At 41.7% G+C, this 25,047-nt stretch overlaps 4 protein-coding genes across 8 annotated transcripts in view; 2 read left to right on the forward strand and 2 right to left on the reverse strand.

The window, feature by feature from the left end:
- The window catches only part of cltca (clathrin, heavy chain a (Hc)), a 36,560-nt gene extending 30,532 nt beyond the window's left edge, over positions 1-6,028 (forward strand). For all 3 annotated transcript variants that reach the window (XM_030745521.1, XM_030745522.1, XM_030745523.1), the window contains 9 exons: positions 254-411; positions 500-772; positions 913-1,230; positions 1,465-1,596; positions 1,697-1,807; positions 1,908-2,078; positions 2,213-2,434; positions 4,167-4,242; positions 4,729-6,028. In XM_030745521.1, the coding sequence (XP_030601381.1) occupies positions 254-411; positions 500-772; positions 913-1,230; positions 1,465-1,596; positions 1,697-1,807; positions 1,908-2,078; positions 2,213-2,434; positions 4,167-4,242; positions 4,729-4,862 (1,595 nt within the window). In that variant the 3' untranslated portion in view covers positions 4,863-6,028. The remainder of the gene's footprint in view (positions 1-253; positions 412-499; positions 773-912; positions 1,231-1,464; positions 1,597-1,696; positions 1,808-1,907; positions 2,079-2,212; positions 2,435-4,166; positions 4,243-4,728) is intronic.
- Positions 6,029-8,192: 2,164 nt separating this feature from the next.
- ptrh2 (peptidyl-tRNA hydrolase 2) lies at positions 8,193-9,847 on the reverse strand. The gene is made up of 2 exons (XM_030746931.1): positions 9,784-9,847; positions 8,193-9,158 (listed from the first exon to the last, which is right to left on the reverse strand). The coding sequence occupies exon 2, from the start codon at positions 9,147-9,149 to the stop codon at positions 8,634-8,636; it is 516 nt and encodes a 171-aa protein (XP_030602791.1). The 5' UTR covers positions 9,150-9,158; positions 9,784-9,847; the 3' UTR covers positions 8,193-8,633.
- A 5,190-nt stretch (positions 9,848-15,037) lies between these two features.
- Positions 15,038-25,034, reverse strand: LOC115792063 (golgin subfamily A member 6-like protein 7). Of its 2 annotated transcripts, XM_030746435.1 has the most exons (10): positions 24,791-25,034; positions 20,430-20,543; positions 16,635-16,685; positions 16,469-16,525; positions 16,273-16,329; positions 16,092-16,151; positions 15,942-16,006; positions 15,671-15,725; positions 15,457-15,518; positions 15,038-15,372 (listed from the first exon to the last, which is right to left on the reverse strand). In XM_030746435.1, exons 1-10 carry the CDS (start codon positions 24,908-24,910, stop codon positions 15,267-15,269), a joined length of 747 nt encoding a protein of 248 aa, XP_030602295.1. In that variant the 5' UTR covers positions 24,911-25,034; the 3' UTR covers positions 15,038-15,266. The 2 variants fall into 2 exon arrangements, 1 of the variants encoding a protein (XP_030602295.1); XR_004021001.1 differs by lacking the exon at positions 15,038-15,372 and having other exon boundaries at positions 15,461-15,518; positions 15,671-15,780.
- The window catches only part of LOC115792062 (vacuole membrane protein 1-like), a 52,194-nt gene continuing 46,327 nt past the window's right edge, over positions 19,181-25,047 (forward strand). The window contains exons 1-3 of one of the 2 annotated variants that reach the window (XM_030746433.1): positions 19,181-19,298; positions 20,996-21,095; positions 21,204-21,342. In XM_030746433.1, coding sequence (XP_030602293.1) covers positions 21,017-21,095; positions 21,204-21,342 — 218 coding nt within the window. In that variant the 5' untranslated portion in view covers positions 19,181-19,298; positions 20,996-21,016. Of the gene's footprint in view, positions 19,299-20,995; positions 21,096-21,203; positions 21,343-24,762; positions 24,831-25,047 lie in introns of those variants that run through there. The other variant, XM_030746434.1, reaches the window with a different exon arrangement.

The following is a 25,047-nucleotide window of genomic DNA, read 5'->3' on the forward strand; positions in this document are numbered from 1 at the left end:
GTTTTAGTGAAGGCTGTTTTATGCTAGCACTACTTTAATTGAAAGCAATCAATCACATCAACTGTTTTGTGAACTCTTGTCCTCCAGGGACGTTGGGTGATGTCAGATAGCAGCTAGTGCAGTAGTTTTGCTCATGTCGCAAATATTGAAAGTGCACAGAATCTGAATCAGCTGCCTTTGAGGCACTGTTGCACATCTACTGGGGAAAAAATACCCAGACCAGCAGCCTCATATTATTGCAAATGTGTTGCAGGTAACTGGGAGGACTTGGTCAAATTCCTGCAGATGGCTCGTAAGAAGGCCCGTGAATCCTATGTAGAGACCGAGCTGATCTTTGCCTTGGCCAAAACCAATCGCCTGGCTGAACTTGAGGAGTTCATCAATGGACCTAACAATGCTCACATCCAACAGGTTCAGCTCACACTCACACAGCTTTCACTCTGAAACGGTTTCAGATCAGCAGTCAGAGTATATTTATTGCACTGTTGGTTTATTTTAGGTTGGCGACCGCTGCTATGATGAGAAAATGTATGAGGCTGCTAAACTGTTATACAACAACGTCTCCAACTTTGGTCGTCTGGCTTCAACTCTGGTGCACCTCGGGGAGTACCAGGCTGCTGTGGATGGTGCCCGTAAGGCCAACAGCACCCGCACCTGGAAAGAGGTGTGCTTCGCCTGTGTGGATGGACAGGAGTTCAGGTTGGCTCAGATGTGTGGTCTCCATATCGTAGTGCACGCTGATGAGCTGGAGGAGCTGATCAACTACTACCAAGTAAGAGATAAATGGAAGAACATTATTTTAAAAGTCATAACTGTTAAATCTGGCATTATGACTTTGAGGTGTGCTGCTCTCACATTTTAGCCCACAAATGAAAACACAATTTACCGCATCCTGTCTTTGTTCTCTCTCAGGACCGTGGTTACTTTGAGGAGTTGATTACCATGCTGGAGGCTGCCCTGGGCCTGGAGCGTGCTCACATGGGGATGTTCACGGAGCTAGCCATCCTTTATTCCAAGTTCAAGCCCCAGAAGATGAGGGAACATCTGGAGCTCTTCTGGTCAAGAGTTAACATCCCAAAGGTCCTGAGAGCAGCAGAGCAGGCTCACCTGTGGGCCGAACTTGTGTTCCTGTATGACAAGTATGAGGAGTATGACAACGCCATCATCACCATGATGAACCACCCGACAGATGCTTGGAAGGAGGGCCAGTTTAAAGACATCGTCACCAAGGTGCAGTTTGATCTGATATCAGAATGAAGAAAAATCTTTGCTTGTCTGACATTAATATAGCAGTAAAAATGTTGAGGGTTTTATTTAGTTATGGTGTGATATGAGGCATGCAATTACAATTTTGCGGCAATGCTGCCTAAACAGAAGACAGTACATGTATCTCCTGATCCACTGTTTATGCTTTAAGTTACTATAAATGCATTAAATTAATTATTCCCTCTGTGCTCGGTGTAGGTGGCCAATGTGGAGCTGTACTACAAAGCCATCCAGTTCTATCTGGAGTTCAAACCATTGTTACTGAACGATTTGCTCATAGTGCTTTCCCCCAGACTGGACCACTCGCGTGCAGTCAACTTCTTCAGCAAGGTATATTTTACTCTATCTCACAACGATCCAGCTGCACCAGGCTACATTTCTTCTGTGGTTTAAATTGAGCTGAGCACTAAGTGGATTTTTCTGCTAACAGGTGAAGCAGCTGCCTCTGGTAAAACCGTACCTACGGTCAGTACAGAACCACAACAACAAATCAGTCAATGAAGCACTTAATAACCTTTTCATCACAGAGGAGGACTATCAGGTGAGTAACTGTGCCACTTTTTTTTTTTTTTGTGAACTCCTTTTGTTATTTCAAAAATATCATACCTCTTACTCTTTTATTTTCCTCTTACTCCTGTTAGGCACTGAGAACATCAATAGATGCCTACGACAACTTTGACAACATCTCTCTGGCCCAGCGCCTGGAGAAGCACGAGCTGATTGAGTTCAGGAGAATCGCTGCCTACCTGTTCAAGGGCAACAACCGCTGGAAACAGAGTGTGGAGCTCTGCAAGAAGGACAAGCTCTACAAGGTGCTCCTTCACTTTTCCAGTAACAGTTGACTGGTGTTTTTTTTTTTTTTGTTTGTTTGTTTTGAGTAGTTGAGGTAGGCAGGATGTGTCTTGCACTGTTCCTGACTCTGTGTGTGTTGCCTCACCCTCTGCAGGATGCCATGCAGTATGCTTCAGAATCCAAAGACATAGAGCTGGCAGAGGAGCTGCTGTCCTGGTTCCTGCAGGAGAACAAGAAGGAGTGTTTTGCCGCCTGCCTGTTTACCTGCTATGATCTGCTACGACCTGATGTGGTGCTGGAGACCGCCTGGAGACACAACATCATGGACTTTTCTATGCCATACTTCATTCAGGTCATGAGGGAGTACCTCAGCAAGGTGAGTCAGATCTTTTCAGGTTGGTGTTTAGTGCACCGTAAGAAGATCTGAGCACATGTTGGCAAATGAGGAACCCTCATTGTATTCAGAATATGAATATACTTTTTTCTTATGAGTAGTAATCACAAGTGTCAGCATCAAATGAAAGATGCCCATAATTTTGCAACTCTAGCTGCCTCTGCCAGTGTTTTCATGGGGAATTTTTAATTTTCCTCTTCTATACTGCACCTCTTCTCTTCCAGGTTGATGCAGTTAAGGAGCAGGTGAAAGTTTAAAGCTCTCTTTTTGATCAGCATTCACCTCAGAAGCCTTGAGTGTGCATGATTTTTAGCTGTAATGCACATTGCACTCTCACTTAAAAACTGATCAGTCTGTCGAACTGACATTGTACTTGTTGGGGACCTATTCATATAGGATGTAATAGAAATGTTTAAACTTGAGGAGCTATAACTGTGACATTCTGCAAGAATGCAGGATTGGAAATTAAATATTCACTACATTATTACAACATCGTTCAGTGGACTTTACACAGTGACCTTAATTATTCATGAAAAATAGAGAAGCATCAACAATTATTTAAAAACAAAAAAGATCTGCAGCATATCTAGTGCATTAACCTACAGCAAGAACACAGTATAATACCATGCGGTGTTATTTCTAAAGTGTTGTGTTTTGATGTCTGTGACCTGGTTTTTGGAAGATGCATGTGTGTTTTTACCAAAAAAAAAAAAAAAAAAAGGGGTCTTGCTTGTACGTAGCTGCAGGCTGTTGGTGTGCCCGGCTTCATGCACAAGGCTTTGAACTATAGGGAACACCTCAAGTCAGCTGCCTTCTCTAAATAAACTGCATCTTAGTGCTGAAGCAGTGTAACACAGCATGGGGCTGTCTCCGTTTACAGTGGCTTTGCCGCTAAATGCAGAGAATTTTGTTAAAAGGCCCGCTGTATATTACAGTGCATGGACAAACTGAATGTACATACAGGTTACTAGATGTGGAAGTACACTGCTGAGTGAGCCCTTATTACTTTTGTTCTGGAGATAACCTGCATCCAGGTGCTGCCGCTTTCCCCTCGGGACCTTAGATGTCCATTCTGCATATTTTTGTTTGCAGTTGTCTGACTCGCTGCCCAAAGAAGTTCTCCTTGTTCTTACTTCTGTTCATGTGTATTATTTATTGTAAAGAATTTGCTAGTTTTTTTTTTCCTGGCTCTGTCAGTCAGAGGTAGGGAAAAAATTAAATTAAATCTACTGACATTTCATACAGACTGTAGAAGCCTGTACTAATTATTCAAGTTCAGGCAGAGAAAGAAATTTCAGACTAGTTGACCTATGCAGCTGTTTCAGGAACTAATACTGACTGAGGATGCCATTAAATAAATAAATAAAAGATTTTTCCCCAGCTAACTTCATGCAACATACACTAAAAAGCAGTTAGAAGTTCAGTTGTCTCTGTGGGTTCATGTAATCCCACACTGACTCATGTTGAGATCAAGGCTCTGAACGACCTGCCTGACAGTCTGTTGTGATTGTTACTGCCACCTGAGATACTGTGCTTCTTTATGGCTGTTTTAGCTCCTAATGAAAACAAATCTGAGCATCAGTGCCTAAAACGTTTGCACGCTTTCTGTAGCTTTTTTAAAAGTATGTATATGTTTTTACCTTTTGTTGTTTAGGTTTGCATTTTTTAAGGGCTGTGGCCTTGTTCTGAATTTATTTGTTCATTCCCATTGCAGGTAGATAAACTTGAAACCTCAGAGTCTCTAAGGAAAGAGGAGGAGCAGGCAACAGAGACGCAACCCATCGTCTATGGTAACATCAATATCCACTTAGCGTGATCGGTATCCAAGGGAACAGTCTTTCTTTCTCATGTTTCTCTTTTTGGCTCCCGGGCTCTCTGTGCAGTTTAATAACCTGTGAATCCTATAATTCATTAAAGCACCTGCCTTTAACCTCCAACCATTCTTCTGATAACATTTTTTTTTTTACTGCACATACTTATCTCAAACAAGGCAGGAAAAAAATGCAGAAACAGCTCAGGTAATCTTTCTGTGTGATCTTATTTCAAGGTGTTTGTAAAGGTAAGGGTGGGAAAATCTACAATGTAGATGATATGAGAGCTTTATGAATGAGTAGATGGTGAAGGATAGTGTGCATTATTAACCAGAGAAGAACTTGCTGTAGCAGAACAACAGAAACACCCAATCTAAGCTGTTAAATTAGAAATAGTTTAAAACAAAAAAAGCAAACACACACATCTACATGTTTGAAACCTTCCCTGTGTGTGTCTGCTTGCAGGAACACCCCAGCTGATGCTGACAGCAGGCCCCAGTGTACCTGTGGCCCCTCAGCAAGCTTATGGCTACGGCTACCAGGCACCTGCAGGATACGGTCAACCAGCAGCTCAGCCAGGCTTCGGCTATGGCATGTAAAAAAAAAAAAACCCAGCTCCTCATCTCCACTTCTAGGGTGGAGCTTCCATCCATCCATCCCCCACAGTCCTTCACCAGACCATTATCATCTCTCTGCCTTCAACATTGAGGGGGGGGGGGGGGGTTACCAACAAACTCATCTTTTTTTCTTAACTTTTCTTTACTCCCCTTAAACTGTCATGAAGGACTCATTTTTATTTCTGTTGTCAAAGGAAAAGTTTGAATCATAAAGATTAATTTTCTCACATTCCGTATTGACATTAATTTTTCTTATGTCTATTTTATTTGAATGGGGAAATGGTTTGTGTACAATGGGGGGGGGGTGGCTTTGTGGGAAGAGCTGGTCTTCTCCAGTTAAAAAACAAAAACACAAAGGTCTGTTGTGAAGCATCTGATTTGCACTCTGTAGTAAGAAGAAATTAATGTAGAACCTCTTCCTTTTGATGTGTGTGAGCAGCAGCTTCTTTCAGACTGTAAAATGCATTTAATTATTGTATATTCAGACACAAAAAAAACGCTGCCAGGTTCCTCTATACATGACCGCCGCTTCCGTCCCCACAATCTGAAACACTACGTTGTACTATTAATGCCCCCCCACACACACACACTCTCACGCTTTCAGGGCTGTTTGATGAAGAAAATCCCAGAGTATTTTACACACAATTTACAGGAAAGTTTGACTCTTTCCAGCAGAGCCTATGCAGAAATCTCCACAAACATTTACTTCCAGATGGCATTTCCTCGTGCTTTACATACGGCTTTAATGTGGGACCATTCCACCTCAGGAGGGACTGCTTGACTAACACAACCCCGCTTCTTTATGCTGTGGTTTTTCTGCTGGGTATCAGTTTAGCTCAGAGTGTGCAGGAGAGATTTTTCAAACTTTATTCTCCTGTTTGGATTTGATTGAACATTATTCAGTTGTCCCGCTCATCCAGATCAAACAGTATCGCGACACTTGTGGGAATTTGAAGTTTTTTAAGGCTTGCGTGTATACAGGAAATCAATCATTAACTCCTTTGAACTTATATTCTTATCTCAGTTACCTTAGATTGAAATTGTGCACTTAAGATACTTGATTGTGCATAATCAGGATCATAATGAATGAAACAGCGGTTTTGTTTTCCACTTAAACAAATAAAGGCTTCTTGTTTGTCAGGAAAAAATGTGATTGTGTCTTGTATGTACTTTTTTCTTGCAGTTCTTCTGGCTAACAAGCTTTGATACACAATAATGTCACAAAAATACTCTGTTGTGACAGAGACGAGGACCGAGCAGGATGATCACATTCTGTATTTTGCAGTTCAAAAAATTTATTTCTCCATTTGCAAACGGGGCATTTTCAGCTGCCGCTGCAAGAGTTAAGATCGTTTTTTGTTAATCCTCTGCCATATTAGTCCCCAACTTAATCAGAGTGCAGTACTAAACTTTTTTTTGGTTAACGTTTTCCTACACATCTCATTTCATCTTCAAAGTTGGCACATATTACTGGACAACCCTTAACATTCCCTTATGTTTACTTTGAGATACTGTTTTTCTGTGATTGGCGAACATGCTTGTTTACATAGTGTAAAGTGTCCTGGCTCTTAAATGCGTCACCCAGCTGCCATTCAGTTTCTTAAAGGACCACTGATTTATGGGAGGTTTTTACCTCTAGGGAGTGCTAAAGTAAAATAAAGCTCTATTTAATTTATTACAGCTATTATACAATAAAATCTACAAAATACCTAAGAGGACACTTAAATTACACAGTTTGATGAACAAAATATTCAAGCTGAAATCCTTTACTGATGTACGCTAACTTACTGAGAACAAAATGATGCAACAAGGGTGAGTGGAAACTAAAATCAAAATCGCCCCAAAAAAATCAAGGTAGAAAATTCAAATCACAGGCTTCTGTCACAATGTGTCCAACAAGTATGCACTCCCAAAAACATCTGAACATGGTCCTGGTGAGATGTTTGTGTCTTGTGGGTTCTCCTCCCAGACCTGGATCAGGGCATCAGTGAGCTCGTGGACAGTCTGCAGTGCCATTTGGCACCATCAGATGACATTTCCAGAGGTTTTCAATTCGATTCAGGTCTGGGGCTAATTGGTGCCATCATCTACAGACACTGGCCACATGAGGTTTGGCATTGTCCAGTACCAGTAGCAACCACTCCACCAGTATAAAGTCCAGCAGTGGATGGGAGGATTTCATGCCCATACCTATAGTAGTCAGAGTACCACTGGCTACAAGTGAATCTGTGTGATTATGCAAGGATATGCCTCCCCAGAGCATCAGTGACCCACTGCCAAACTGGTCATGTTGGACAATGTTGCTGACAGCATAACACTCACCACGCCATGTGCAGACTCTCTCATGTCTGTCACAGGTGCTCAGTGTGAACCTGCACTCATCTGTGACGAGAAGGGGGTGCCATTGGAGGGCCTGCCATTTCTGGTATTCTTCTGGGCGCACCTCAACTGGCATTCTTTCTGAATGGTAGGAGCACACCTTCCAATAACATGGATGTGACACCCTGGAGCTGCTGGACTAACTTGAATGGGCTGCAGCTACACTAGCAAAAAGCAAAACTAAAGGAAAATGACTGAGAAGGGATAAGAGGAGAGGGATGGTCTATGACCACCACCTACAAAACCATTCCCTTTCTAGGGGCTGTCTTATTGTTTTTCCAGTGCACCAGTTTCTTTCATTTATAGTAAAGTAGGTGAAATGGATTCACAGTGGTTTATGCTTCCTAACCGGACAGATTGATATCCCTATAACTTTATAGTTTCACCGACCTTTCTATACTGTGATGATCCAGTGTTCCCTTATTTTTTTTAATCAGTTTAGAAACACTGGCTGTGGTCACTTAGTTAAAACAATGATTTCCTGCCTTTTCCTCATCACTTCACCATCACCTTGATGGAAAACGAGACCAAAAAAAAGATCTGACTGCACTTACATTGTTACATTATTAAATTGTTACACTACTTAACAATGTGACTATTGATGTGTCATGTTAAAAAAATACTTTGCCCCATGTGTTCTTATCCTGTTGTTTCATGCAAGCTATATAAAAGTGGGCAGCCAGGTGAGAAATATTCCCGAGGTTCACCAGGAAACAGACTTTACTGCAGCAGTGCTACATTAACTGTTTGGCTGCGGGTTGGAAGTGTAACCTTGAAAATGCAGGAGTCATTTATATGAAAATCTTCATCACGTGTGAGTCATGTTTTTATGAATGCTCTAATAGCTCTGCTTTCTAACTGTAGCTTTTATCAGTCACACACTGGGAATGGCAGTTTTCTAGTTACGCATGTAAACCAACCATTAAGACCAGGTAAATTTTAAAAAAGCATTTTATCATGATAAACAAATGGCATTCAGTTTAAGCACAAAACTGATATTGTATTATTTAAGCTGCTCTGCTGCTTCAGTGCAAAGTTGTCCCATCACATTCTTACTTCCAGTATCAAATATCTTGAAAAGAAATGGCAAAATATATAATTTCTCATTAGAGTACATCATTTGATGATCTTAGCTCATTTTTCCAGTCTGTTTATAATAAGACAAATGACAATGTGATTGAATCATCATGTATTTCATCTTTCTGAGCATCCTTGGTGTGGAGGACTGCTCTGCCACTGAACTGTCACAGGAAATAAAGTACAAATGTGTCCCTACTTCCATTCACAATTCAACCGATTTATGTTACAGGCCACTGAATAGAGCCCTTAGTAGAAAAATAAAAACTCCTGGTAGCTCAGCTGAAATCTGGAACTCTAGTAGAGCTTCAATTCTCCAGTGACACTGTCAATCAGATCAGCTGGGCCAGGACCAATGCCCAGCACAGTGCGTGACCCGGGTGCGATCTGTGTCCTTCCTGCATCCTGGATCAAGCTAACAGGAAGTCCCACTTCTTTGGCACGACCTAGCAGATCAATGAGGGTGTCCTCATCGGGGGCCTTCACCACCACCTTGGGCTGGCCACAGTATTCCCACTGTTTGAGCAGCTCAGGGTTCCTGCGTTGGACCTGCTTGTAAGCTGACACAGCAGCATGGGAACACTGGGCAGCAACCTTCCCTTTGCCCATCTTAAGGTCATTTCGGACCACCAGAATCATTTTGAACTCGCCTCCTTCTCCCATCACGCTCGCTTCACCAGAGCCGCTGCCATCGGCTTTGAGCAGATTTTTGGATATTGAGCCGAAGCGGGCACGAAGGCGCCAACCGAGAAGGAGCCCACAGCCGAGCCCAGCTGCTAGACCCAAGACCAACGGACCATATGACGAATCCATATTTTAAACCTGCAAAAATCAGAAATGGGTTAAAGCTACACACACACACACACACACACACAAACAGAAGAAAAAAAGTCACCAGCACAAGATATTTTCAGTTTCCAGAGTGCGTATTTATTACACGCCATCTTCTCCATTTGTCATAAAAATGTCCACGTGCAGATTTCCACTTGTTCTGAGCACTCAGGACCTCTCAGGATTTTCCATCACGCTGCTTTAAAAGCTGACCTGGAAATTCATTCTTCCAAAATCCTGAACCGCAGTAATTCTGGTTGTTTGCCCGCCGCAAGGCTACTTTGACCCGTTTGCGGTTTATTTTCGCAGTGTATAACTTTTAAACGTTAGTCAGGAGTTACAGGCGTTTGTTCAGTTGTCCGTTCCTGAACATTTAAACACGCTTTTTTTTTTTTCCTTTTCTTTTTAATTTCTCATTGATTGAGGTGCTGTTTACGGACCGGATACTGAGAGTTTCATGCTCTAGCTGACTTTAGCCTGGCTGCTATCAGCTTCCTGGTTACAGGAAAGTTTGAAAAGCAGGTTTCAGGGTAGAAGACACAAACAAACATGCAGATTAGAAAATAAAATACAGCAGAACTGATAAATGGAGGATTACACCGGTCACAATTCATACCTGCTGCTCTGCTCGCCGCATGAATGAAGCGTCTTCTACTCTGATTATGGTCCCTTGATGATGATGTCACACTAAAGGTGTTTTGTTTTTTTAAATAAAACTTTATGTGAACATAAAAAAATATATTTTCATAACTTGAGCACATCTAAATGTAAAAGAAAACTGAATAAAGTTCATCATCAAGTATTTTTATGAATGCTGAGAATATTTCAGTGAAGCTCTGACTCCTTAATGATTAGAAAGGAAAAATAGAATCAGATTAATCAAAAAGAATCTGTATTATTGTGCTGATGGATTCCAAATAAAATATCTTTCCAAAACAATTGGAAATCACTTAGTATGGTGTCGCTTATGAAACTTGCTGCAGGGAGTGTGGGCAAAGCCAAAATATGTGATCCACAGACTCGTGTAAGAACACAAAAAGAGCCGTTTGTGTCAATGTCCTGTTTTAGTCTTTTAAGGAATTTTTTTGGAAGGATAACAGCTGTGGAGCACTTTAAAGGATTCTTCCTTCACCTTGTTAGGTAGAAGAAAATGAAGTTAATATCACACACAAGACAATTCCACCGCATTTGGAAGGTAAAAAATATCCTGCTGGAAAAGAGCTCTGATTTTGTCATTGCAGTTTCAAAGATGGAAATTAAAGCAAACATTTCCCAAAGGAGAGTGTATATGAGTGAGAACAGGAAGTTGATGGTGATCCAGTCTTGGCCTTTGATAAAACACAAGAATTTTGGATGAGACAGCACCAATGACCTTTGCATATGTACCAGGAGCTATAAGGAGGTGATAGTAAACTAGAAATTCTTGATAATTAAACAAATAATTGTTAAATACTTAGTCTACCAGGAAGATATTGTTCCAGAACCAAGAGTTAGAAAATAATGATCTTTACTTGTACAGAATATCTTTGTTGTTCCAAATGAAACAGTGATGAGATGTTTGCAGATGAGCGGCCAGGATAAGAAGGCCGGACGATGAAAAGCTGAAAGTTTAACAGGGACTTTGTCAACACTGAAATTACAAACAAGACAGAAATTTAAGCCTCCAATTTTAGAAAGAACATGGAGAGGGAAAACAATCCACATACTTGTGGGGAACCTGAACAATAAGCTGAATTCAGCTGACCTTAAATTTATTTAGTTAAGATTGGAGAAAGAAAGAAAGTTTACACATCTTGGACAGGTCAGCAGTCTGTTGCAGGGCTAACACAGAGACAGGCAAACATTCACACTCATGCCTGTGGACATTTTAGAATCATCAGTTAACCTAACCCCACTAACAGCATGTCTTTGGACTGTGGGAGGACAGACACGGGGGGAACATGCAAACTCCACGCAGAAAGGTCCCAACCAGAAATGGGACATCCTTGGTGACAAATATTAGACCTGGGTGTTGTACCACCCCTAAGTTTGATAGAGTTGTTATTACACTGCTCAGAAAAATTAAAGGAACACTGAAAACACATCAGATCTCAATGGGGGGGGAAAATCATACAGGATGGACTGGGTGATGTGTTAGGAAGGAAAGGATGCCATATCGTTAGATGGAAATGAAAATCATCAACCTACAGAGGGCTGAATTCAAAGACAGCCCAAAAATCAAAGTAAGTCCATTTTGCTGAAATTTCACTGCAGCAACTCAGAAGGGTACTCAGTAGTATCTTTCTTGTTCCTTAAGGCCATCATTCTCTTTACTTAGGTATACATTTTTTTTCTCTGATTCAATCATGGCACTACTTGGCATCACTTGATGTTTCAAGTCAGCTGGCTTTCCATCCACCTTCTCCACCTTTCCGTCTTTAGCATCTGTATGGTCTGTAGCAACTGACTGCAGAAAGTTGGTGACCTCAGCGCACTATGCTCCTCAGCATCCACTGACCCCACTCTGTGCTTTTACATGGCCTACCACTTCATGGCTGACCTCTGTCATTCCCAATCATTTCCACTTTGTTATAATCCCACTAACAGTTGACTGTGGAATATTTAGTACTGAGGAAATGTGCACAGGTAGCATCCTATCACAGTACCACGCTGGAATTCACTGAGCTCCCGAGAGCGACCCATTCTTTCACAAATGTTTGTAGAAGCAGTCTGCATCATGCATAGCTGCTTGATTTATACACCTGTGGCCATGGAAGTGATTGGAACACCTTTATTCAATGATCTGGATGGGTGAGTGAATACTTTTGGCAATGCAGTGTATATTACAGTCAAACACCAGGGGGCGATAGAGATGTTTTGGTTTCACTTTTGGGAGCTGTCAGGTAGTCAGTGTCTCTAAGGGTGTGTACAAATTCAGGGGCTGCATCCTTCAAAGACTGTGAAGGCTGGAAGAGAGCGGCTGTAAAACTGGACGGTCTAGCCTTCATATCTGCATCACCAGTTATTCCTGGCCTTACCTCAGCGTAGCTCGTGTCACCTAGCAACACCTCCCAGCCTTTACTCTTATTCATGATCATCATTAGTTGTCGTCTAACATCCACAGATTATATGATCTGTTTCATAGAGTATAACACGCTTCATACGGTTCAGCAACAACAGGACTGAAGCACAAAGTTCATTTCTCTTATTAAAACATTGTACATGCATACACAGCCCAGGCTGATTACTGAACAAAAACCAACAGGCCAGATGTTAAAATGTTTTCCTTTTTATTCTAGTAGACTCCCAACACTCACAATAGACAGCTGGTATCTAGAATAGAGTTGAATAAATATTAAAAACACATGATGTGATTATTGCTGGAGCAGGCTTGATATCAGTCTTCATGATCTCCACCAACAGCATCAGCATGCTGCTCCAGATGTTTCTGCTCCCTGGATTTAAATATTTTAATGTCAGCTTTAATTCGGAATAAGTTTAAGGATTAAAGATGACTGCGCTCCAGTGAGACATTACAGTTAAATAAAGCTATCCAGTTATGAAGCTTAACTTTAATCTCAGCCAGACTGATTTTCTCAGGAACAAATGAAACACTGAAATAAACCAAACATCAACTGTTAGATATCCTCTAAGTGAATTACACTGTGTTTAACTTCCACTCAGTGGCGAAAGCCAGCAGGGGTTTTGAAAACGATGTCAATCAATCAAATACTTTATTATCCCCGATTGGCAATTTGTTTTGCAGCCATCAGCAAAAATAAATAAATCTATAAAAACAATCAAACATACAACACATACAACCAGGGACACAATCACCTAAAAGAGTTCAAAAAGTTAATATGTGCCGGGAGTCATGCATTCTCTCCGGGTACAGTGAGCCTCGACTGCCCGGTCAGTTGACAGCTGGTGAGGTGAGCTCGTTGTTAGACCAGCTGGAATTTCCAAAAACATCGAAGCACTTTTGCAACTAAGCAAAATCTTGATCAATCGAGCAGATATTAGAGGTTTACACATCTATATTCTAGTATAAAACATCATAAAAGTTTATCTTGTGTTACAGAAACTGTAATATTTCAAACTTTACTCACAGTTTTAGCCACTCTTCTCCACCATCACTACTGTTATTTGAAAATTTCTCACTTTTCTGTTGGTACTGCAGTTTTTAAAAGAACAATTGGCTTCGGCCCACAATGAATCTTGGGGTAAGGTAGACCGCAGAGGATACACCCAGCGTGTCCTTTGAATCTGGGCAAAAGAAACGTGCATTTGTCGGCCGCATGTATGGAAGTCTTTGAATTTGGACAGCTTTTGTCACCTCGCTGTGATGTAATTGCCTTCAAATACAGCCTACGAAGGATGCAACCCCTGAATTTGGACACACTCAAGGTCTTCATATTTCCGAAGCAGTGGTACCTGATAGTGCTCTCTGTGATCATTGCTTTGTTTTCTTGAGATAACTAGAAACTCCAGTGAATTATATTTTCTGTCATGGGAGAAAATCTATGACCCTTATGGCAGAGAAATCAAGGGAACAAGTTTACCCTTCCTGGGACAGGGTTACCGGGGCCCCACCCTGGAGCCAGGCCTGGGACGGGTGCTTGAGGGAAAGCGCCTGGTGGCCGGGCCTTGACCCGTGGGGGTTGACCAGGTGCAGCCCAAAGAGGAGACATGGGTCAGCCCTTCTGTAGGCCCACCACCCACAGGAGACGTCATAGGGGTCAGGTGCAGTGTATGTCAAGTGGTGGCCAAGGGTAGAAGCCCTGGCAGACCGATCCCCGGCTATCGAGGCTGGCTCTTGGGACATGGAACGTCGCCTCTCATAGCCTGGGCACTGGAACCAGTTTCCCGGAGAGGGGCTAGACTCACAAGCTGTAACTGAGTTAAGCTGTAAGCTGGATTGCTTGGGTATCATCATAAGCAGGTGGACTACAGTAGCACTCCATAATACAACAGCATAACCACTCTTACAGGATACGCTCACTATACAAAGCAAGTGCTCCTTGACTCCACACTTCATGGAGACAGCCTGGAGAGAAGCACTCACCAGCCTCACTGCTATTTACAGATGTCAAAACTCCAGTTTTGGCATCTGTAAATGGCAGTGAGGCTGGTGTTAACAGCAAGGGAAGTTATTTCTAAATTAAGTTCAGATTTATTTCAATGAGAAAAGTTGATTTTAATGCAGAAATTATAGAAACTTTTTTTTTTTTAAATAGGTAAAAGCAAACGACTGCTTGAGACATCACAATGTTTATGCAGGCTTTGTACTTTGCTTAGTTTCAGGAATCGCTCCCTTATGCTAGTGACAATGCTAACACATGAAACTGGTTAAACACTGTGGTCAGGCTGGTTGGTTATTTCATCGATTCTCGATTGATTGTTTTAAACACAAAAACAACAGTTTGAATGTGATGCAAGAATTTTATTTCTCTAAATCCGGTTTTCAGTGATGATAATCCAAAACCAGCATTATGGTGTTTTGCATAAAGTTTATCATCAAAGTCTGACCTTTCTGATCTGACATATTAATGACAAGGTGGTGGTGCAGGCAGGGCAAGCAAGGCGGGCAGTGCTTGTCTAGTGAAATGTAGAACAAATAGAATATACAGTGTTTTAAAGTGAGCTGACCCTCAAACAACTGCAGCAGTAATATTGATCCATATAACAGTGATGGGGAACATATTACTGCAGAGTACTTTTACTTTTGATGCTTCATCTGCAGTTCCTCAATCATGAAGAAATGATTTCCTCCTGCCTCAATCTTTAACATCCTTTTCCAAAGATTTCCAGATTAAACGTGCTTAGAAAAAAATAAGGACTAATAATTAAAACCAGCAAAGAATAACATTTCCGGTTATTTATTCCTTTATTTGAATTCATTTGAAAGTTGTGCTGCCCAGTTGGACTGCTTTAATCTGATCTTTAATTTTTTTTCCTTCCCCTTCCTGGACGGTCAGGTGCAACAGTTCTTTTTTTCTGAAGGAGGTTAATGCTGGTGCGTTTGGTGGAGTATAAACTAGCTCGATGTTAATAAACAGAAGGGACTCTGCAGCTGAGTTTAGTGTTGGGCTCCAGCAGGTCAACTGCGATGGGCTGCAGTCAGGATCTGGAATGCCGCAGATGGACGCCAAAAAAGAGCAGACCAAGGATGATGCTGCCTAACTTAACTCCTTTCCGCAGGACCTTAGCACAATCACACCACCAACTAAACATAAACACATAATACTCAAGTAAGCAAAACACAAGGGAACTTGTGTTGTTTTTAGTTTGACGTATGGCTGTTAAGTACCTCCTCTTTGTCTTTTGAGTCTGATGGGGCCTCTTATCCTGATGTTTTTTATCCTTCTCATCCTACAAACATGATATTAAAGTTTTAATCTCTGAATGAGATTTTCCTCTTTTCAGACCCAAAATGATAACTGGATATTTGGTGCTCATTTACTTTCTTTATGTGAAGAAGACATCATAAAGGTGGTAAATAATTATACTGTGCTCTGTTTTACCATGTTTTGTGCCTCTGTTAACGTGTTGGACTCCTCTTGGAATTGCAGTGCAGCTCTGTCAAACCAAAGAACGGACAGACGTGAGAAAACCCCAAACAAACGTTTGCCCACTGTAATATAGAAAGATATGAGAATATCAGGATTCTCGTCAAAGGCTGAAAGACATGTAGAGTAATTTATATTAAAGTCCAGTACTGGTTAATGGTGCCACTAAGTAAGCGAGACTTCTTTTGCAAACCAGTATAAGAGCATAAATGATCATGCTGCTTACAGGAATTCGTCTTCCTGTCTGGTGCCGAGCTGCTTACGTAGTTCTCGTTGCTCCTTTTTTAAATCCTGCAGGAAAAAAGGTGAAATGCCAGAAATGTAAAACAATGAGAGCAGTGAGCATTCGCTCTCTCTCTCTCTCTCTCTCTCATACCTCAATAATCTTCAGATTCTCCTCTGTTTCTTTATTCTTTTGAATCACTGTCCTGGATAACTGCCAGACACAAAGACACTCAGACTGACATTCAAATCAATTCAAAAACTGTGACACTCAACGAGACACACAGAGAGACTCTTAGCAGACAGTATGAAAGATTTCATGAAGTTACTCATACCTTCTGTATTTGTTCACCATTACTGTGTAAGACTTCCTGAACCTCCTCCAGTTTGTCCTACAGGAGCCATAAAATGCTACAATCTGATTTTACTATTACTATCAATGTGCTATTTGGGCAAATAGGCAGTTTGGCAGAATGTGCTTTATAACTTTACACTGGTGGTATAAATGGAAAAAAAAAAAAAAAAGATTACCTGAAATTTCTGCATAGCTGATCTTCTTTTCTGACATTTCTCCCTGAGACAGAACAGCTGAAAGAGAAGCAGAAGAGAGACAGAGTGAGACTGTGTGCATGAATCCAGCCATTACAGACAAATTTTGCTGTTACATTGTTACAGTAATTATTCAGTCAGATGTCACCTCAGCGGCCAGGTGTTCATGTTTGTCCTTCAGCAGCTGATTCTCCTCCTCCTGCACAAAACATAGACAGTCAGTGAAGTCGGGACATGAAATCAGCACCGGTTAAAGTGGAGGTTACTGGATGAAATGCTTTGCTTGTTGCCATCTCAGATATTGCCAGATGATGTTTAATATTGGTCAGCTGGTGTAGATGACAGGGTCATCACCAGCTATCATTATTCCAAGATGAACAAGCATTTGTCCCGATGTTGTTTGGCGTAGTTTCTGCATGTCTCTCACCAGATTTCTCATTAATGTTTCCCGCTGAGCCAAAAGCTTCCAGATTTTTCTTTTTTTTTCCCATCTGCCGCAACCTGAATACACAATCAATTCAACAATGTCATCACAGAGGACCACAGAGGAATGATGAGCATTAGTTTTAGCTTGTTATGAGATTACAGCCCTGTATAGTCGGTGAATCCTGGTTTAAAAAAACACCCCATGAACAGTTGCCTCCTTGCAATGAAGCCTAGTGTAGCTGCTGAGTGTAGTACTTTTTCAGTGTGTTTGTGAAGATCTTATTTTCAGCCTCCACTGCTTTTATCTGCTCTTCAATTATCCGCTCATCCACAAACAGCTTGTCATGGATCTCTTTCGTCTCTCTGTAGCTGGTTGCGGCCTCGTGAAGTCTTCTCCTGATCTCTTCCACTTCGCTACAGAAACAGCAGAATATGAGCCGTTACCCTGACGCGTCTCTTTATCATATACTGTCCAAACAAGGATGAGGGTCAGCGATTTTGGCCTGTAGCACTCACAGGTTTTCCCGCTTCTCTTCATCTCTCCTGAAGTGCTCTTCCATCATTTTCCAAGTTTTTTTCCCAGACGTGGTGTCCTGTTGAAGTTCAACACTCCTACTGAAAGATGCGCTGCTCAATCTAAATGATGCATTTCTAACTGATAACACAACTGTCAGGATTCCACAGGGTACGCACACACAAATATGCAACACATAACATAACAAACCATGACCCAGTAAGGCCAATCAAGTGTTACACCTCAGGGTAACACTGCCCTCTATTGAACAAAGCAGGCATTTTCTGATGTGACTGGAGCACCGGGAACAGCTAAAAACATTCAGGAACCTCAAAATGGCTGGAAACTGGTTAATATTTCACTGATAGAGCTTCAGTTACAGGCAGATATCCCACATTCATTCCCACATACAGCATCTAACATTAGGTCATCATGCCCACCTGTTCCCAGCCATTCACAATGTTAAATAATTATGTATTAGATTTAATACTGTACACATGGCAAATACTATGATACTGCAGTGCATGAAATCCCATCCTGTTACGTGTGGGGCTTGTAGACAGCAGTCTAAATCGAGCCTTTACCGCACAGAATGTGCTGATATGCAGCTGTACAGCTTGTGTAAGCTGACTGAGCAAAGAGTTTCTTCTTGCTCATTTACATGTGAAGTGTTATGAAGGATTGTGTAACTATACGCCTTTCATCCAGCGCGTATGATGAGTGTCAGCACATTATAGAATCAGACGAACAAGCCGATTAAAAACAGGGACAATGTTTCACCTAAAAGATATTGTTTTTAAAAAATGAAAACTGTGATATTGAACAAAATTAGAAAAACAAACATCGGAAGCTAAAGTAAATATTTATGGAAAAACATAATTTATGAAAATAACAGATTGCTTAACCTTAATAATGTAATGTTTGTCCTTATGTGCAGTTTTGGTGCTCATTCCTGTGGCCTGCATCGATATCTTCTTTTCCCCACTTTATTTTTCTTTTATATAAACTAAATGACCTCTGAGCAATTTGTCATCCATCTGACAGGGTCCAGACTAACATAGAGAAAACTGAACTGATTTCAGAGCTGCAATTTCTAGGCAGATGCTCAGGCTCTCACAGATATCAGTCATTTTAAGAATCTATATTTCACCGCGTTATATGGTCATGCGGTAAATGACGCAGAAGGCCTTGAGCTCTGGAATCTTCCTATTACTCCACTTTCTTAACAAGATCCCGGGAGAGAGTAAATCAGAAAAATCTGAACTCTTCAAGCCCACACAGAAACACCTTCCACCTGTGGGAAAAGCCTGATCCACCGGACAACTTCTTTTTCAACTCCGGAAAATGAGAAACTCAAACATGCCAGTAGACAGCTGCTGGTCTCCGCTTATGACCTGAAAAATGCGGCGTCCTTAGTTGCTTTTTTTTTTTTTCTCTCTTCCTAATTTGAGAATTAGCTGAGCTCTTTTTGCCCGATGCCATTCATTCACTCTCAGTGTGAAACCTACAGAGGGCCGAGAAGTGTTAGAAGTGCGCTCCAGGAAAGTGATCCACTTATTTATAGACCCTTAATTAGACTGCCTCTCTGGAGGTTTCAGCAGGCAAATGATGAAATCTCTCCCACTTTCTGTGTCTGTCTTCTGTCAGCCTTATCCACCCCACTGCACCCCCTCCCCCAGCAAACCCTGCACCAGTACTCTATCCCTCACTGGCCCCCTTCATCACCACACCCTGCACTCAAGTTATGATGCAGTTCATGGGTAAGCATACACTTGCCCTACATTGCTACTGCAGCTTCACCACTGTTTTTTTTTTCTAATTTTTTTTACATTTGAGCTCAGAGCTCATTGCAGACTAAACATCAGCTGAACGGTGAGTTTGCTCTGCATTGCTCGAATAGACTTCAGTGTTGTATTTAAGGCCTGCGCTTTGCTTTTTAGATCAAATTCATAATCTCTCTGCTGTGCGCGGTTGTTGTTTCTGTTTAACAAAAGTGTGAATTGATTACAGCGTATTAAATTTCTCATCCTGAAGTGTGTGTGTGTGCTCTGTCTTGAATTTCCTCATTGTCCCTGGCAGCAGAGTTACTCAACAGGTCTGAGTTGTTTTGGTAGAAGTGATTGCGCAATCGGGCGCCGGAGCAGCGCTGTGCTACTGCATCTCACATAAGCAGAAGTGTCGTTATGAAACCGCTTACTGGTTGTGATGCATGCAATGCAATTTAATGACTGATAAAAATAGCTGTTCTGTAGGATAAAGCACAGACTTGTGGGTGCAAAGGGTCATGTTTTTGCACAAATACAAGAGTTTGGCGCAGGTTTGTTTTGTCGGGGTTGTTCACAGGATGTCATACACTGACACACTTTCTTAAGTGCAGTTCTTGGACAAAGCTCTGTTCTCTCATGTGCAAAAGGGCAAATGATTCGGCGTGCATCAAGCATGGGCTAAGTGCTTATAGTGAGTGCATCCTAAAGGTATGAAATCTGGGATAAGACTGTGTGTGTGCGCGGTTCCTTGAGAAAGCCAGAGTTCGCTCTCTGCATGCCCTGCAGGCTAATTGTCTGTATTTTCCTGTGTGCAGCACTTCAGTTGCACAAATTAGACTGCAAAGCATTCACAGCTTTATTGTTCAGTAGTCATGTAAGTGTGTTAACTTTTGGACTTTTTAAAAATGCTGAACATATATTTGGTCTCATATCTTTTCGGGTTCTTCAAAGTTCAGAAAGCAATTACTGGACGTCTCTCTGCCAGCATCATCTTAACCTAACGGGGTGAAACTTTGTATTTCACATACAGCTAAGAATGTGTTATGTAATTTAATTTGCGCAGGTTTTAAAGAGCCACTGTGTTATCAGTGCTGTGTGTGAACTCTGTGAGTGTGAACACATGGAAACACAAGCCAGAGGCCTAGACCTAGGGCACAGGATAGAGGGATTAAGCTCCGAGATTATGTGTGTGTCTGTGAGAGGAACTGACAATTCCACCAGATGGTGAGCTGCATACCTCAGTGTCAGAGTCCCCATCTTGCTGCTTACTGACAGATTCCTGAGAGACACGAGGCTCTGTAGTGAGACACTCACATGCCTGCAGGCACGTGCATGAAGGTGTGTGGATCTCCTGTGAGCAAATAAGTGAAGTGAGGAAGCTTAAAACATAATATTGTCTTACACCATTAAACCTATTATTTATACATTTTGATGTTCCCTCCACTGTGTACAGTTCTTGATCACTGACAGAAATTTACTGAAAAAAAAAAGGAAAAATGAACAGGATTTGCATTTGCTCCCTGTATCCGTATCAACACTGATGCTAATTAAAGTACTTATTGGGTCATGTGCGGGCCCAATTGGGTTACCAGCACTCTGCAGGATGCAGGAGCAGAGCTAAACCAGCTGTTTAGCCTGTGTGTGAGTGTCTGGAGACATGTTTGAGAGTGGAGACTGTTTTGGGGGTTCTCTGTGTTACTGAATGTGACTCTGTATTTGTTTTGGAATAGTATCAGTTTCAGATCTGGTGAGCAGATCAGTGTGTGTGACGCTGTCCTGAAGGCCTGTCTCTCGTCTTGGCAGGTCTCCTTCCAGATTAATAATATGGCAAAGTGTGGGGCTGAAGGTGAACTACCTCAGAGGCGCCTGGGTATAAAGGAACAGCAAAATGGAGAGCTGACAGGTAAAGCCAAAAATAAACCCCATGCTTAATGACACTTTTATTATTAGTGGAGCAGTAATAAAATTGTTTTCCTGTGTTCATGTTTGTTTATCTTTATTCTTGAAAAAGACTCAGAGCTCCCTGTGGATGATAGGAAGCAGAGGGACAGGGAAGAGCGTGAAGCCCTGGTTTTATGGAAGAAACCTCTGCTCACACTTCACTGCTTCACTCTGGAACTGCTGATTACCCTTAAAGGATGGATCTGCAGGTGAGTGTAGAGGAGGGGTGTGTGGCTCTCCCAAAATTACTGCACTGTTTCTGCAGCGGTACTTCATCTATTTCTGACTGGTGGCATCATGAGTGATGTCAACAAGAGTTTAGAGAGTTTTCATGTTTGTACAAGGAGCTATTTAGGGATAATGGTGAAATAGGTAATGTGCTAATTAGTAGACTTTTTGTGACAGTGCACATTGAATTAGTTGGATATAATGCACAAGCCGTTTCAATATACACTTTATTGCCAAAAGTATTCCCTCAGCCATCCAAATCATTGAATTCAGGTGTTCCAGTCACTTCCATGGTCACAGGTGTATAAACCAAGCACCTAGTCATGCAGACTGCTTCTACAAACATTAGTGAAAGAATGGGTCGCTCTCAGGAGCTCAGTGAATTCCAGCATGGTACCGTGATAGGATGCCACCTGTGCAACAAGTCCAGTCGTGAAATTTCCTCACAGCTAAATATTCCAGAGTCAGCTGTTAGTGGAATTATAAGAAAGTGGAAGCGACTGGGAACGACCGCAACTCAGCCATGAAGTGGTAGGCCAAGTAAAATCAGCATCAGTGGATGCTGAGGTGCATAGTGTGCAGAGGTCACCAACTTTCTGCAGAGTCAATCACTACAGACCTCCAAACTTCATGTGATTAGCTCAAGAACAGTGTGTAGAGAGCTTCATGGAATGGGTTTCCATGGCCGAGCAGCTGCATCCAAGCCTTACAACACCAAGTGCAATGCAAAGTGTTGGATGCAGTGGTGTAAAGCACGCCGCCACTGGAATGGTACCTGTCTGACTGCACTGTGCCAAGTGTAAAGTTTGGTGGAGGGGGGATTATGGTGTGGGGTTGTTTTTCAGGAGTTGGGCTCGACCCCTTTAGTTCCAGTGAAAGGAAATCTTAATGCTTCAGCATACAAAGACATTTGGGACAATTTCATGCTCCCAACTTTGTGGGAACAGTTTGGGGATGGCCCCTTCCTGTTCCAACATGACTGCACACCAGAGCACAAAGCAGGTCCATAAAGACCTGGATGAGAGAGTTTGGTGTTGAAAAACTTGACTGCCCTGCACAGAGTCCTGACCTCAACCTGACAGAACACCTCTGGGGTGAATTAGAGTGGAGACTGTAAGCCAGGCCTTCTCATCCAACATCAGTCTCTGACCTCACAAATGTGCTTCTGGAAGAATGGTCAGAAATTCCCATAAACACTCCTAAACCTTGTGGAAAACCTTTGCAGAAGAGTTGAAGGTGTTATAGCTGCAAAGGGTGGGCCAACATCATATTAAACCCTATGGATTAAGAATGGGATGTTACTCAAGTTCATCTGTGAGTGAAGGCAGACGAGCGAAAACCTTTGGCAGTATAATGTAGGTTCTATGCATCTGCTCAAGCTGTAAATCTCTAATGAAAGATGACGCTAAAGCTTGAAACATTTATGTCCTGTGCGTTTGGTCATGCTTCCCTGTAAACTTTAATACTTGTTTCACTGAGAAAGCAGCATGCAGATTTATAGCAGTTAAGGAGTATTTTTGTCAGTTTTATTTACAGTGGTAGTTGCTGCTTTCATTCTCAGGCAAAAAGAGGAAGAGGTAGCACTGTGTACTCTCACTTACCCAAAAAGGGTATAAACACCACCAGATAAGAGGTAACCTTGGCTGACTCAGTACTATCAACCATAGTTTTGTCTTCAGTCAGAAGTCTTTAATGCAGCACAATAGAAACATCACATGATCTGTGTCACTTTTTCGCTTAGTACTCCTCTTCCTTTCTACCAGTAAGGTATTTCCGCTACACAGGCTGGCATGATCTCACCCACAAAGCAACAGGATCGGATCAGATTACATCAGATTTTTGTCTTGATGGTAAATTCCCTGCACTGTAAAGCATGTCTTTTGCACACCTAATAACACGAGGAGCCCAGAAGAAGGTCAGAGTGTACTCTCAGGGGGGCCTTTGTGGTTAAGCGTGTCAGGACAACGTGTTTATTTTCTAAAACTACAAGAGGATGTGGTGAGCCGCAAGCACCACGAGCAATGTTCTGACTGAGAGAAGCTGCTATTCACCAGCACACATGCAAACACATTAAGGCTTTAGTCTGCTCGCATGCAGAGAAGTTTACCCTGGATGTTGTTAAAAGTGGTTTGTAATTTACAACATATGGGAGTCCTCGAGGCAACACACTGTCCTGTCTTGTGGCCATGCACTTGTTCTTAACGCATAAATGGCTTGTGCAACAATGGGAGGATTGGGATAGGGGTTTGTGAGGGGCTGGCATTTTGTAAGAAAACATTATGGTAAAATATGGAAATGAATTGAATGGAAATTCTGGTTTTAATAATAAAACATTTGTGGCAGTTTTTTTTCTACTCTTGTATGAGTGGATATCCCTAATAATGTCATCTCACACATAAATCCCACCCACCTGCTGTATAAACCTTCTGTTTATGAGGGACAGCCAATCAGAACAAAGCTGGGACCAAGACAGGTCAGTGAATGAACAGAGGCGCTGCAATCAAGGTAAATTTTAAATTATCCAAAGCTACTCTAGTGCAGTCCAAGAATAAAACTCGGAAGCTGAAAATTAAAATTGTTTTTGTGCACACTGCAAATTTGGAATATTCTGGCTATATTAGTACAGACTAACCTAAGTATTGGTTTTGAATATTGTCTTTTTGCACCTTTTTTGAGCCTTCATCTCTCAGTAAAGTGCAAAACCTGGAAAACTTTAATGCATGCCAGTACGTAAAATTGAGTGAATGACGGCGGCAGCAGGTAGAGACAGTTTGCGTCACTAGGGGTTCAGTTTTTCTACTCAGCGAGAAATTTCCCCTTTAATGAACCCTAATTATTTGCCCCTGGGACCGATTAGGGGCTTCTGTTCACTCGGAAAATCTTCCTCCAGTAAGTAAATCTATAAGCGAAGGAGAAAGTAAAAGAAAATGCTTGCATACAGACTGTTATTCAACAGCTGTTCAACCTTTTCTACACCTTTTAGGAGGCATTGGCCAGTGTTAGCCAACATAACACAACCGCTAAACAAGGTTAGCTTAATATCGAACATCTGCTAATAGCACCCTAACTTAGCTTAGCAACTAGAAAGCCCTGTGTCTTTAATTGTGTGATTTTTTTTTTTTTTTATAAACGTATAAATTTAACATTTAAGATAAACTATGTCAACAGTAGACTTTTTAAACGTGAAGCACCAGATGGTTAGTGTACCTGAGTGGGAACAACTGCAATAAAATGCTATCTCACACAGCACCTGCTTCACCGTGAATGTTTTTGAAGCCTATAAATATCAGTCTTTGCTGCTATCATGAGGAAGTTTTACTTTGGGTTTATTCAGGCTTGTATAATTTAAAAGTGTCTCTAATATTTTGTCCCCTCCATACATGTTAATGGGGTGAAAGTAAAAGGATGCTAGTACAGGCAGTATGTTACCCGTCTGGAAAAGTGCCTCTCCTGTCGATGGAGACCTGCAGTGAGTTGTTGAGCTTCCAACAGATGTCTCTCTTGTCCAGAGTTGAAATCCTTTTCTTTCACTAACACTTCCTCATTCATGCTTTGTCTAATTCCTCATCGCTTTCCCTCTGCCCTCATACTTTATCACTCCTACTAAACATTATCTTTCTGCTTTGTTTACCACCAACTTCTGCCCCCTCTCACTTAAGTGTCTGCCTTCATTCACTCCTTCACTC

The sequence above is a fragment of the Archocentrus centrarchus genome, chromosome 14 (assembly GCF_007364275.1).
Source record: "Archocentrus centrarchus isolate MPI-CPG fArcCen1 chromosome 14, fArcCen1, whole genome shotgun sequence".
NCBI classification, from domain to species: Eukaryota; Metazoa; Chordata; class Actinopteri; order Cichliformes; family Cichlidae; genus Archocentrus; species Archocentrus centrarchus.

Excerpts from the sequence above, each read along its gene's own strand:
- LOC115792063 (XM_030746435.1), bottom strand. The coding sequence starts at position 24,910 with ATGAATGAGGAAGTGTTAGTGAAAGAAAAGGATTTCAACTCTGGACAA. Across the intron at positions 16,526-16,634 it reads ATGAACACCTGGCCGCTGAG|CTGTTCTGTCTCAGGGAGAA; the intron begins GTGACATCTGAC and ends CTTCTCTTTCAG. Across the intron at positions 15,519-15,670 it reads TAACAGAGGCACAAAACATG|GATGAGAAGGATAAAAAACA; the intron begins GTAAAACAGAGC and ends TCATGTTTGTAG.
- ptrh2 (XM_030746931.1), bottom strand. The coding sequence starts at position 9,149 with ATGGATTCGTCATATGGTCCGTTGGTCTTGGGTCTAGCAGCTGGGCTC.